At 37.5% G+C, this 15017-nt stretch overlaps 1 protein-coding gene across 6 annotated transcripts in view; it reads left to right on the top strand.

Moving 5' to 3' along the window:
* Positions 1 to 15017, top strand: part of FAM13B (family with sequence similarity 13 member B) — a 76150-nt gene that overhangs the window by 33856 nt on the left and 27277 nt on the right. For all 6 annotated transcript variants that reach the window (XM_045794610.2, XM_087862238.1, XM_087862237.1 and 3 more), the window contains 3 exons: positions 8528 to 8569; positions 9283 to 9438; positions 11233 to 11365. In XM_045794610.2, coding sequence (XP_045650566.2) covers positions 8528 to 8569; positions 9283 to 9438; positions 11233 to 11365 — 331 coding nt within the window. The remainder of the gene's footprint in view (positions 1 to 8527; positions 8570 to 9282; positions 9439 to 11232; positions 11366 to 15017) is intronic.

Consider the following 15017-nt stretch of genomic DNA (forward strand, 5'->3'; position numbering starts at 1 on the left):
TGAGTCAAGCTCCCTGCTCAGTGGGAAGCCTGCTTCTCCCTCTCCCACTCCCTCTGCTTGTGTTCCCTCTCTCGCTGTGTGTGTGTGTGTGTGTATCTCTCTCTGTGTCAAATAAATAAAATAAAATCTTAAAAAAAAAAAAAGAGACACCTTCGTGGTTCAGTTGGTGAAGCGTCTGCCTTTGGCCCAGGTCATGATCCCAGGGTCCTGGGATCGAGTCCTGCATAGGGCTCCTTGCTCAGTGGGGAGCCTGCTTCTCCCTCTGCCCTTGCTTATGCTCTCTGTCTCTTTGACAAATAAATAAAATCTTGAAAAGAAATTACTAAAGTTAAAAAAAAATAAAAGTACAAAATCTGTTTATTTGATTTATTTACTATGGCTTTTTGGGGTGGTAAGAGGGTTTATTGAAAAGGAGCTGTTTATTTGATTGTCCCTGCATATTCTTTGGGGCTAAAGACCTTTACTATTACTATATAATTAAAAAGGGATAGAAAACAAAAAGATTAATTCCTCTGCCTATCCATCCAATATAAGACTATTAGAACTTTTTCTCTTTTTGGCTTTTTGGATAACTGGAACATTTTATTAAAGTTTAGTTATTTTGAAGGGTGGAAATAGATCTAGCAACTTTAACTTCTTTAGCTTATTAGTATGGGTTAAGAGTCATCACTGGTGCTTATAAAAAAAATGTAGACTTTTGGGCCCTACCTCAGAGGTTTGGGGAGGGCCCCAGAAATCTATTTTTTAAAAGCTTTTTAAAAAAATGGGAAAATAAATCATACATACAGAAAAGGCATAAAACAAATGTATAGCAAAACCAAGTTAGTCAAAGCATCTATCTACCTGTGTAACCACCAGCCAGATCTAGAAATAAATATTGATAGCACCCCAGTAGGTCTCACAGTCCTCATCTCCACCCCCCCCACTAAAGGAAACCACTATGTTGACTTTTTTTTTGTCAATACAGAGCCTTTACAAATTTTTTTCCTAATTATTTAAATTCAGTTAACATATAATGTATCATTAGTTCAGAGGTAGAGTTCAGTCATTCATCAGTTGTATATAACACCCAGTACTCATTACATCATTTGCCCTTCTTAATGTCCATCACTCAGTTTCCCCACCCCCTAGATCCCCTCCCCTCAAACAAACCTCAGTTTGTTTCCAATGATTAAGAGTTTCTTAAGGTCTGGGGCGCCTGGGTGGCTCAGTCGTTAAGCATCTGCCTTTGGCTCAGAGTGTGATCCTGGAGTCCTGGGATCGAGCCCTGCATCGGGCTCCCTGCTCCTCTGGGAGCCTGCTTCTTCCTCTCCCTCTCCCCCTGCTTGTGTTCCCTCTCTTGCTGGCTGTCTCTCTCTCTGTCAAATAAATAAATAAAATCTTAAAAAAAAAAAACCAAGAGCCTCTTATGGTCTGTCTCCCTCTGATTTCATCTTGTTTTATTTTTCCCCCTCTTCCCCTGTGCTCCTCTATTTTCTTACATTCCACATGAGTGAAATCATATAATTGTCTTTCTCTGATTGACTTATTTTGCTTAGCATAATACCCTCTAGTTCCATTTGTGTCGTTGCAAATGAAAAGATTTCCTTTTTTAAATGAAAAATTTTATATTTTTAAGATTTTATTTATTTGAGATAGAGCGAGAGAGCATGAGCTGGGGGGAGGGGCAGAGGGAGAAGCAGGCTCACTACTGGGGAGGGAGCCCCATGCGGGGCTCGATCCCAGAATTGCGGGATCGTGAGCCAAGCTTAAGCCAGACGCTTAACCCACTGAGCCACCCAGGTGTTCCAAGATTTCCTTTTTTTGGTGGCTGAGTAATATTCCATTGTGTATGTGTGTGTATACACACACACACACATATATACACCACATCATCTTTATCCATTCATCTGTTGATGGACATCTGGGCTCTTTTCATACTTGGCTATTGTGGACTTTGCTGCTATAAACATTGGGGTGCAGGTGCCCCTTTGGATCACTACATTTGTATCTTTGGGGTAAATCCCTAGTAGTGCAATTGCTGGGTCTTAGGGTAGCTCTATTTTCAACTTTTTGAGAAACCTCCATACTGTTTTCCAGAGTAAGGCTGTCCCAGTTTGCATTCCCGCCAAGAGTGTAAGAGGGTTCCCCTTCTCTACATCCTTACCAACATTTGTTGTTTCCTGCCTTGTTAATTTTAGCCATTCTGACTGGTGTGAAGTGGTGTTGCAATGTGGTTTTGATTTGTATTTCCCTCATGCTGAGTGATGTGGAGCATTTTTTCATATCTGTTGGCCATTTGGATGTCTTCTTTGAAGAAATGTCTGTTCATGTCTTCTGCCTATTTCTTGATTGCATTATTTGTTCTTTGGGTGTTGAGTTTGATAAGTTCTTTATAGATCTTGGATACTAGCCCTTTATCTGATAAGACATGTGCAAACATCTTCTCCCATTCCGTAGGGTGTCTTTTGGTTTTGTCGACTGTTTCGCTTGCTGTGCAAAAGCTTTTTATGTTGTTGAAGTCCCAGTAGTTCATGTTTGCCTTTGTTTCCCTTGCCTTTGGAAACGTGCCTAGCAAGAAGTTGGCTATTCTTCTGCGGCCGAGGTCAAAGAGGTTGCTGCCTGTGTTCTCCTCTAGCATTTTGATGGATTCCTGTCTTATATTTAGGTCTCTCATCCATTTTGAGTCTATTTTTGTGTATGGTGTAAGAGAATGGTCCAGTTTCATTCTTCTGCATGTGGCTGTCCAATTTTCCCAGCACCATTTGTTGAAAAGACTGTCTTTTTTCCATGGGATATTCTTTCCTGCTTTGTCAAAGACTAGTTGACCATAGAGTTGAGGGTCCATTTCTGGAGTCTCTATTCCGTTCCATTGATCTATGTGTGTGTTTTTGTGCCAGTACCATACTGTCTTGAAGATTACAGCTTTGTAATAGAGCTTGAAGTCCGGAATTGTGATGCCACCAGCTTTGATTTTTTCTTTTTCAACATTCCTCTGGGTATTTGGGTCTTTTCTGGTTCCGTACAAATTTTAGGATTATTTGTTCCAGCTCTGTGAAAAAAGTTGATGGTATTTTGATAGAGATTGCATTGAATGTATAGAATGCTCTAGGTAGCATAGACGTTTTAACAATATTTGTTCTTCCAGCCCATGAACATGGAATGTTTTTCCATTTCTTTGTGTCTTCCTCAATTTCTTTCAGGAGTGTTCTATAGTTTTCTGAGTACATATCCTTTGCCTTTTTGGTTAGGTTTATTCCTAAGTATCTTATAGTTTTGGGTGCAATTGTAAATGGGGTCGACTCCTTAGTTTCTTTTTCTTCTGTCTCATTGTTGGTGTATAGAAATGCAACTGATTTCTATGTGTTGATTTTATATCCTGCCACTTTGCTGAATTCCTGAATGAGTTCTAACAATTTTGGGATGGTATCTTTTGGGTTTTCCACATAGAGTATCATGTCATCTGCAGAGTGAGTTTCACTTCTTTACCAATTTGGATGCCTTTTCTTTTTGTTGTCTGATTGCTGAGGCTAGGACTTCTAGTACTGTGTTGAACAACAGTGGTTCCTGACCTTAGGGGAAAAGCTCTCAGTTTTTCCCTGTTGAGAATTATATTCACTGTGGGCTTTTTGTATATGGCTTTTATGATATTGAGTTATGTTCCCTCTATCCCTACACTCTGGAGAGTTTTAATCAAGAAAGGATGCTGTACTATGTCAGATGCTTTTTCTGCATCTCTTGAGAGAATCATATGGTTCTTGTCCTTTCTTTTATTAATGTAGTGTATCACATTGATTTACAGGTACTGAACCACCCTTGCAGCCCAGGAATAAATCCCACTTGGTCGTGGTGAATAATCCTTTTAGTGTACTGTTGGATCCTTTTGGCTAGTATCTTGGTGAGAATTTTTGCATCCATGATCATCAGGGATGTTGGTCTGTAATTCTCCTTTTTTGTGGGGTCTTTGTCTCATTTTGGGATCAGGGTAATGCTGGCCTCATAGAAAGAGTTTGGAAGTTTTCCTTCCATTTCTATTTTTTGACACAGCTTCAGAAGAGTAGGTATTAATTCTTCTTTGAATGTGTGGTGGAGGGGCACCTGGGTGGCTCAGTCCGTTAAGCATCTGTCTTTGGGTCAGGTCGTGATCTCAGGGTCCTGGGATCGAGCCCCACATGGGTCAGGCTCCCTGCTTAGCAGGGAGTCTACTTCTCACTCTCCCTCTTCTGCTCCTCCTATTCATGCTCACTTACTCCCTTCCTCTCTCTCTGTCAAATAAATAAATAGAATAAATAAAATCTTAAAAAAAAAATGTGTGGTAGAATTCCCCTGGGAAGCCATTCAGCCCTGGACTTCTGTTTGTTGGGAGATTTTTGATTACTGCTTCAATTTCCTTGCTGACTTTGGGTCTGTTCAAGTTTTCTTTTTCTTCCTGTTTCAGTTTTGGTAGTTTTTAAGTTTCCAGAAATGTATCCATTTCTTCCAAAGATTGCCTAATGTATTTGCATATAGTTGCTCATAATATGTTCTTAAAATTGTTTGTATTTCCTTGGTGTTGGTGGTCATCTCTCCTCTTTCATTCATGGTTTTATTAATTTGGGTCCTTCCTCTTTTCTTTTTGATAAGTCTGGCCAGGGGCTTATCAATCTTATTAATTCTTTCAAAGAACCAACTCCTAGTTTCATTGATCTCTTCTGTTCTCCTGGTTTCTATTTCATTGATTTCTTTCTTTTTTTTTTTTTTTAAGATTTTTTATTTATTCATTTGACAGAGATAGAGACAGCCAGCGAGAGAGGGAACACAAGCTGGGGGAGTGGGAGAGGAAGAAGCAGGCCTCCAGTGGAGGAGCCTGATGCGGGGCTCGATCCCAGAATGGTGGGATCACGCCCTGAGCCGAAGGCAGATGCTTAACGACTGAGCCACCCGTATTTCATTGATTTCTGCTCTAATTTTTATTAATTATCTTCTCCTGCTGGGTTTAGGCTTTATTTGCTCTTCTTTCTCCAGCTCTTTTAGGTGTAAGGTTAGGTTGGATATTTGAGACCTTTCTTGTTTCTTGAGAAAGGTTTGTGTTGCTATATACTTCCCTCTTTTGCTGCATCCCAGAGGTTTCGAATAGTTGTGTTTTCATTTTCATTTGTTTCCATGAATTTTTTTTTATTTTAGAACTTCTTGAGATTTTGGTGTAAGGTAAAGCAAAAGCGCACCAGAAATCACAAATTAAATGGTGAAGGGAAAGATGTTGGATTTATAAATTTTCTTCACACCATTCAACGTATACTACACTGCCAGTGGATTACAGTTAGTTATTAAAAATATTTTTAATTATATAGATAGGTACTCTAAGCTTAGAAATTGCAAGTGTTACTGAGTAAAATATAACTGATTAGACCATGTAGAGATTTACCTTTTAATTAGTCAACCCTATATATAAACAGCAAATCATTGTAGCTAAGTAACAGAAAAAAGATCTAATCTTAATTGACTTTTAAGCACTCTGTAGAAAGAGCTTTATTTATCTTTTTTGTTTCTTTTGTTTTTTTCTGCAGAAGTCACTAAATACTTTCACCTGAAACTATTAGAAATGGACCGTGGCTTAACTCTTCTTTGTGCACGTATATGTGATTTTTCTCCCCACTGTTGCCTACAGAAATGAAGTTCAAAAATGTCATTTAAATTTGAAAATGTTTTTAAGTACTTACCTTGAGGGTATTAGCATGAAAGCATTTTGAGCTAAGAATAATCCATTCATGAAAACTAGCATAATATTGGCAGTTAAATTTTTTTTATAAAGCTGAGAGATGTTATGTGTGCCAAACCAGGGTGACTTACTGTTGTCTGATAAAGCAGTTGCGCAATTTGCCATTCATGTGTTTGCTTTGAGGGAGACCTGAAAGTTACTGCATGAATGGTAAATGATGTTTATTTGGTTTCCTACAGAGAATCCTGAGAATATTTTTTTTTTAATTTAAATTCAATTAATTAACATTTAATGTATTATTAGTTTCAGAGGTAGAGTTCAGTGATTCATCAGTCTTATATAACACCCAGTCCTCATTACATCACTTGCCCTCCTTAATGCCCTTCACCCAGTTACCCCATATCCCCATCCACCTCCCCTCCAACACTCAGTTTGTTTTTTGTGGTTAAGAATCTCTTATGGTTTATCTCCCTCTCTGATTTCGTCTTGTTTTATCCCCCCATCATGCTCCTCTGTTTTGTTTCTTAAATTCCACATATGAGTGAAATCATATGATAATTGTCTTTCTCTGATTGACTTATTTTGCTTAGCATAATAACCTTTAGTTCCATCCATGTCATTGCAAATGGCAAGATTTCATTTTTTGATGGCTGAGTAATATTCCATCCTGTATGTACACACACACCACATCTTCTTTATCCATTCATCTGTCGATGGACATCTGGGCTCTTTTCATAGTTTGGCTATTGTGGACTTTGCTGCTATAAACATTGGGGTGCAGGTGCCCCTTTGGATCACTACGTTTGTATCCTTTGGGTAAATACCCAGTAGTGCATTTGCTGGGTTGTAGGGTAGCTCTATTTTCAACTATTTGAGAAACCTCCATACCATTTTCCAGAGTATTATTAATATTATCCTGAGAATATTAATCTGATAGGCAGTGTTCCTTTTGTTGGTTAGTGTTTGTGTTGGCACATTTATAGGTCATCTTCATAAAACTACATTTACTTTTTTTTTTTTTTTAAAGATTTTATTTATTTATTCAACAGAGATAGAGACAGCCAGTGAGAGAGGGAACACAAGCAGGGGGAGTGGGAGAGGAAGAAGCAGGCTCATAGCAGAAGAGCCTGATGTGGGGCTCGATCCCAGATCGCCAGGATCACGCCCTGAGCCGAAGGCAGATGCTTAACCGCTATGCCACCCAGGCGCCCCTACATTTACCTTTTAAAAATAACTTTTTATTGAAGAGTCGCATAGATACAGAAAAGTTCAGAAATCATAAAGTCATTGAATCATCAAACAAACTTGTATAAGCACCGCTTGGGTTACTTGCTCCTTCTCAAATACTCTATGTCCCTGTTTGCCAAAAGTAGCTGCTATATATGCCTTTTGTAGATTCGTTTTTCCTGTCATTGATTTTTTTCCTTTAAAAATCTACTTCGAGATCGTTAAACTTTCACTCAATAAAATGCACTCATTTTACAAATGCACACATACACATATATATCTGTTAAGAACCACCACAGTAAAAACAGACTGTTTCCATCACCCAGCGGTCTGGCCCCAGACCGCCACTGGCCTGCTTTCTGTCACTGTATAGGTAAGTTTAGCCTGTTTTAGGATTTCATGTAAATGGAATCTCCTACAGACACTTTTGTGTCTGGCATCTTTGCTTGGCATAATGTTGAGATTCATGTTGCATGTTTCAGATGTTTGTACCATTTATTAATCTATTAAAAAAAATTTTTTAAAGATTTTATTTATTAGAGAGGGAGCGAGCTTGCGCACAAGCAGGGGGAACAGCAGAGGGAGAGGGAGAAGCAGGCTCTCAGCTGAGCAGGGAACCTGATGCAGGGCATGATCCCAGGACTCTGGGATCATGACCTGAGCTGAAGGCAGATGCTTAACCGACTGAGCCGCCCAGGTGCTCCCGTTTGTACCTTTTATTTAAAAAAATACCGAGCATATTCAATTGTAGGGATGTCCCACACCTCTGTCTGCTTTCACCTGTTTGGATTGATACCTTTGTTTGGCTTTTGTAAATAAAGCCTCTATGCTTGTGCAAGTCTTCCAATGGAATTATGCTTTCACTTCTCTTGAGTAAATACCCAGGAGTACAATTGCTGGCTCATTTGGTAAGTTTTATAAGATAAGTGCTAAACTGGTTTCCAAAATGGTTGGGATGTTTTAAATTTCCGCCAGCAGTGTAGGAAATTTCTAATTGCTTCACATCCTTACCAGCACTTTGATTTTAATTTTAAACATTTTAGTGGAATCTATATCTCATTGTGGGTTTCAGTTGAAGTTTTAGCTATGGTAAAAATGAGGACGTTATCTATATTTTTATAAATATCAGTAGATACTGTGGTGCAAAATTTGCTAAGGAAGGCCTGTTAATGGTACAGTGAATGAAGTAGTATGATTTTAGTATCGATTTTGCCCTTGGGAACTTGAGAACATCCTCTGACTGGTAGCATATGCTGTTACTTCTGGCGAGGAGTACAGAGTGAGCATTGAGGCCTTATACTATCCTAGGTGAGGTGGTTTTGTTGGGGAAGTAGTCCACTTTTTTCCCCTTCAGCCTTGGAATATAGGTCAGTGTTTCTCCAAGTAAGCACCAAATGAAGTAGTTGGCTACACACGGGTAGGTATATTTAGTTTTTTGTGTGAAAAATAGAGAAGAGTGTTCTAATAGAAATTTAGAATCTTACTCTGCCAGAAATGAACCTAAAACTTGGTGTTCGCTCTCCTGGGTTGTGTGAAGGTAGTGCAACTGTGGCAGTTTTCAACACTTTCTGTAGTTACTTAGTACTGAAAAGTTTTATAGCTAATTTCTTTCTTTGATTACAGTGCCCGTTTATCGCCCATCAGCATCTTACCAGCCTCTGCGGAGTAAGTAATATACTTGTAGAAGACCATATTTTTTTAAATTTAAGAATATTACTTAACTGTAGAAATGATAATCATGTATTTATTAAATAAAAAATGTTTTAAGAAAAAGAAAATCATGTATTTATTGTGCTTACTTTAGAGGAAGGATTGTACATAAGGCAGTGAAACTAGTTAATATTTTATGTACTGCAATAGGAACAAATGAAGGAATGCATTGCCTAATACATAAGATAAAGATTGAACTTTCTTCAGATGATTTTTTTGATCTTCTGAAATGATTGAGAAATGTCAGTAGATCTCTTTTTACTAAGTTTTCTTTAAGAAGTAGACTTCATGTAAAAATATGGACAGGAACCTTAGAGTTTCTTTGATTTAGCTGAGTGTTGACAAATTATTTTGCTTTATAAATGTAGCTTTAAGAAGTCTATTTAAATGTTTTTTCTATATATGAGCAAGGAGTGAATTACTGGGACAACTGATCCTTCCCACCTCAGTAGTAATAGTGATGTTATGATTGATCTGTATAATAATTTCTTTAAAAAATTTACCCCATTATCATGTATTTCTTTTTTGTGTTTCTTTCTATACTCTAGTTTACCCATTTAAATACCCTGATAACTTGTCTTACTAGTCACATTTTAATGTTTGTATCGATGTGGCCAAATTCCCAGTTAGGGTGACTGCTTCTCACTAAAATGTGTTCTGTTTTGTAGCATTTTAGAAAGAACAATTAGAGCAGCTGTGGAACAGCATCTTTTTGATCTGCAGAGCAGCATAGATCATGATCTTAAGAATTTACAACAGCAAAGTCTGGTGTGTAATAATGAAGCAGAAAGTTTTAATTGTGATGGGGAAGGATCTAATAACCAGTAAGAAACTTTTATAACATCTCACTATTATTTTTTAGAGTTGTAAGATTGTTTTAATTATCTTTTAAAAAACCATAGTTTACTTAAATAATGGGATCTCAGGGATTTCTGAAAGTATGTGTGGAAAGTGACTTTGTATATAAGTTGAATTATACTCACTTAACATTGAAAATCTAAATCTTCCATTATGGTAATAGACATTAAGTCCAATACTGCTAGGTTTTCCTCCCTGAACACCAGATGAAGTAGTGAGCTTACCTCACTATGTTGTGTGAAAAATAACATTAAAAAAATTAGACTCGTACTATGTGCAACAGGTGGTCACACCGTGAGAGACATGAAGTGATCCTAGACAGCTAGGTGCAGGGACAGCAGAGTGGCATCACTCGTGTTGCATACAGTCATTGAGTGAAATGGTGAGCAAAATCATCCTTTGCTATTTAAGTTTTATCCCCTGTCACCAGCTACTACCCTGCTGCCCTCCCTACATACTTTTTTTTTTTTAGTTTAGCTGTTAATAGTTGAATCTTGTATCAGAGTACCTCTCTGTGCTATGTGATTTGTGATTTTACTCCACTCTTCATCTGACTTGTTACCTTTAAATGGATGAAAGCTCTCATCTCTTCTCCTGTTACCTCTGCCCTGCACTTGAGAGATACATAGGTGCCTTTCTTTGAGACCATAATACAATGATTTCATAGTTTTCATTTATCAGATTTTATTTGGAGCACAGATGAGAAAGATGTACCCAAATTTGGAGGATTCGTAGGAGGTTTGAAAAAAAAAAAAAGATTATTGGGTAAAGTGTTTATCCCTTTCTCTTCTTCTTTTTTTTTTTTTTGAAGAATTAGATTTTTAAAAGGCCAAATATGTGTAGTCCACTAGAATAGCTGTTAAATATGAACTGAAACTGAAAAAATTAATGGATCTGAAAACCAGTGGTTGTAAAATGTTTATTTAAGGAATACCATATTGTGCAACTGCAGGTGTGCTCTGTCGTCTGAATAGATGGCATTACCAGCCTGTGCAGCTCTATGGCCCTGATTTGTGGTGCTTTGAAGGCATGATTAGAACTGATCAAACTGGATTGATCTAGAGACTATTTGGGCTGAATATGAACGAAAAAAGCAGTATCTGAAAGAAAAAAAGAAAACCAAAACAGTAACTAAAAGCTGGAAATAGTAGAGAACTGTTTCAAAGGATATGATTAATATAAGTAGATTCCTTGGTGTTTGTCTTTAGCTTAGCTAGAGATCCTGAAACCCATGCCCATGCTCAGACTTATTTTTATCTGTGGGGAAGTAAGTCATGTTCTGTCATTAATGGTGGTATTGTCTTTGTAAATAAAAGCCTGCTGCAGTATTTTGCATATTCTAAATTATGTAACATGAAAAGTCTGCAGTAGGAAGCTATTCCTATCATAAAGGTGTTGGACATTATCGTGTCTAGTGCTAAACTTGTATTTGAATTGGAACATATTATAATTGAGAGTATGCATTTGTAAGGGAAATTATTTTGACACGTAAATTATTCTTTCAGCCATTCGTTTTTGAAAATTTTCAAAGAGAATAACAAACAAGGTAGTTTTCTTATAACGTTCCCTGGAGAGACAAAAATACACTTAGTGTGTTTAATAATCTAACTTGGCAAAATAAAGAAAGTTGGAAGTTTTATGAAAAGGACACATTTTCTTTAACAGGTTAAAGTTTCAGATCATTATTGATATTTATTTATTTTAAAGGCATTATATATTCCACATTTGGCCTGATCTGATTTTTTAATCTTCATTACTAGGGTTGATATTGCTGAGGATATTATTAATGCCAGTGAAAGTAATGGAGACTGTTCAGAACCTGTGGCTAGCACTAATTTAGACAATGAAGTTATGCAGCAAGATTTTGTATTTGAGGATGAAGAAAATAACCAGGTAAGAAATGCAAAGACTAAAAAAATCTTTGTGTTAGGTATGCTAGACATACAACTCTGATTGCTTTATGTGTTCCTTTGATACCAGAAGCTGACACATACTTGTCTTGATTATAAATCCCAAGAACATACACTCTATCAGTAAAGATTAGGAACCATCATTGGGTAGGGAATTGGGTATAAACTTTTTAAGAATATTTGCCTGGAAGGAAACAAATTACCATGTTAGCTGAGGTGGTTGGTGGTATTATGGTTGAATTTTGTTTTTTTCAAAATCTTTTTTCCTGGGGCGCCTGGGTCGCTCAGTTGTTAAGTGTCTGCCTTCGGCTCAGGGCGTGATCCTGGCGTTCTGGGATTGAGCCCCACATTAGGCTCCTCCGCTGGGAGCCTGCTTTTTCCTCTCCACTCCCCCTGCCTGTGTTCCCTCTCTCGCTGGCTGTCTCTCTCTCTGTCAAATAAATAAATAAAATCTTAAAAAAAAAAAACAAAAAACTTTTTTCCTATTTCCCAATTTTTTTTCTGAAAAATGTGGGATGTCTTCATAGAGAAAACCCGTGAACGTCATTTTAAAAGTAACTAAATTGTTTTCACGGTCTTAATTGTCAGTGGTCACATTGTTTTTAAAATAATGTCAATAGGGACACCTGGGTGGCTCAGTCGTTAAGCGTCTGCCTTTGGCTCAGGGTGTGATCCCGGTGTTCTGGGATCAAGCCCCACACCAGGCTCCTCCACTAGGAGGCTGCTTCTTCCTCTCCCGCTCCCCCTGCTTGTGTTCCCTCTCTCGCTGGCTGGCTCTCTGTCAAATAAATAAAATCTTTTAAAAAATAAAAAATAAAAAAGATGATGTCAATAAATGTGCAAAGCAGTATCCTAAGACATGTTTTAAAGTTCAGTTTTGATAACACTTTTTAAAAATAAGATTCTTAATGGTAAGGAAGTTTTCTTTAACATGTTTTCATACTAAACTATAAACTCTTAAGATACAGATAAAGAACTCAGGATCTGTCAACTGAGATTTGTATTCTGGCTTTGCTTCTTAATAGAACTGTGACTTTGGCCACCTTACCTAACTTTTCTTATCTGCTGTTTGCTTTTCTGTAGACAGGTTAGAGGATTACGTTAGAGGATTATTATAAATATTCAAAGAAGTAGAAATATACAGTTATTTTATAAGGTAGGAAACATTTCACAGAAGTTAAGCTGCTCCTGCTATTTTCACTGCATTTCTGTATTACTGGTATATTAATGCTTTTACTTCTACTGGTATATTAGATCCCTTTTCATCTGTTTATCGTTATTGCTTCTATAGTTGTCTCCTTGCCCTTTTCTGGATTATCAGTTTCTTCCCATCTACTGGATCATTCCCATCAATGTAAAATGTTATTTTTCCATGTTTAGGAAATCACTCTCTTGACTCTCTTTTTGCTTCCCCCTATAATAAAATAACTTGAATGTGTTCTCTCTTTAATTCTAATCTTCCCACTCTCTCTTAAACCTCCTCCAGGTAACGTTTTGCCCCATCATTCCTCTAAAACTGCCTTTGCAGGGTACCCATGAGGTCTGTTGCACATTTTACTTGATCTGTGAGTACAATTTGATTCAATTAATTTCTCTCACTATCTTGATTTTTTTTTTTTTTTTCTTGGCTTTCAGAATCTCTCACTCCTCTGGGTTTTTTTCTGCTTGACTGGCTGCTCTGTTTCTTTGTTGATGACTTTTCATGTTCTGAACCTTTGAAACTTGGAATGGCTCAGTACCCAGTTCTCAGATTGCTTATTTTCATTCACTCCCTTGGTAATCTCATTTAGACTAATGGTTTTAAAATACCATCTACATGCTAAAGATTTCCAAATTTATATCTCTAGGTGAGATCTTTATCTTGAACTTAATTCCTATATCGAGTTGTTTTACTTAACATTTCCACTTGAATATCTTGTAAGCATTTTGAACTTCACAGGCACCAAACTGAATTTATAATCTTGTCCACATATCTGTTCTTCTTTTCGTCTTTAAAATCTCAATAAAGGACAATTTCTCCTTCCATATGCATAGGCCAAAAGCCTTCGGTCATCCTTGGTTTCTTTCACTGTATATGCAGTCCTTTACAGAGTCCTGTTGGTTATACCTTCAAAGTTTATCTGGAATCTGACCACTTTTTACTGTTTTCCATTGCCACCATGTAGGTCCAAACCCAACATTATTTCACCTAGATTAACAGATAAATGTAGTATCATCTTTGCCTCCCTGTGGTCTATTCTCAGCACAGCAGCCAGAGTGATTCTTTTAAAAGGAAAGTTATATAATGTCAGTTCTCTTCTTAGAACCTTCTGGTGCCATCTGGGTATAAAGTATAGGAGTAGGCACTACAAAAACATTGAGACATTAGAGTTCTGTCTGGATTGCTGTTTTCCCAGGTGTCCCATGGTTTGCTGCTTCTGATCCTGCAAATGTTTCCTCACTTTGGCCTTTTCAGTATGGCCAAATCTCATCACTCTCTTTTGGTATTAGCAGGTCTTCCCATTGACCCACTCCCATCTAGTCCCTGAAGTTCCTGTCCTTCTCCCCTTTGCCCTTGATAGTGTTATCACTATTGCACATTATCTTTAAATTATTAGTTTATTGTCTTTCTCTCACCATTTTTTTTAAAAGATTTTTTATTTATTAATTTGACATAGAGAGACAGCCAGCGAGAGAGGGAACACAAGCAGGGGGAGTGGGGGAGGAAGAAGCAGGCTCCTACCGGAGGAGCCTGATGTGGGGCTTGATCCCAGAACGCTGGGATCACACCCTGAGCCGAAGGCAGACGCTTAACGACTGTGCCACCCAGGTGCCCCTGTCTTTCTCTCACCATTAGACTGTAAACCCTCAACCTTCATGAGGGTTGAAATTTTTATCTGTTTTGTTCATTATTGCATCCCCATTATCTAGAACACCTAGGTATTCATTAAGTATTTGTGGAATATGTGTGACCAAACAAATGAGTAACATCTGACACTTAGTAGGCATCTAAGTTAAACTTGTTCTTGTTCTTCCTGTCTTGTCTCTTGTCTTTCTTTTTCTCTTTTCTTCTCTTTCTATTCTCTTCTCTTTTCAGGTAGGCTCCACACCCAATGTGTGGCTTAAGTTCTAAATCCTGAGGTCAAGAGTTGTGCTCTACTGACTGAGCCAGCGAGGTGCCCCCTAAGTATATGTGTTGACTGAAATTGGTGTATCAGTTACCTTGTTAAGAATGCAAGAATTATTTTTTCCCCAAAAACATTATTTTTTAGAGCAGCTTTAGGTTTACAACAACCTCCCCCATTGTCACCATCACTCACCTGAACAGCACATATTTTACCAAGAATGAACCTACATTGACACATCGTAATCACTCAAAGTCTGGTTTACCTTAAAATTTATTCTTGATGTATATTTCATGGGTTTGAACAAATGTATAATGACATGTATTCATTATAATATCATACTCTGGTTTTTAAACTGTCCTAAAAATCCTCTGTGCTCTGCTCATTTCTCCCACCACCCTTGCAACCACTGATCTTTTTATCGTCTGCATAGTTTTGCCATTTCCAGAGTGTCGTATCATTGGAATTGTATAGTATGTAGTCTTTTCATATTGGATTTTTTAACTTAATAATATTCATTTAAGATTTCTT

Source organism: Ursus americanus, chromosome 5 (genome assembly GCF_024610735.1).
Source record: "Ursus americanus isolate L20-20 chromosome 5, mUrsAme1.1.p, whole genome shotgun sequence".
Lineage (NCBI taxonomy): Eukaryota > Metazoa > Chordata > Mammalia > Carnivora > Ursidae > Ursus > Ursus americanus.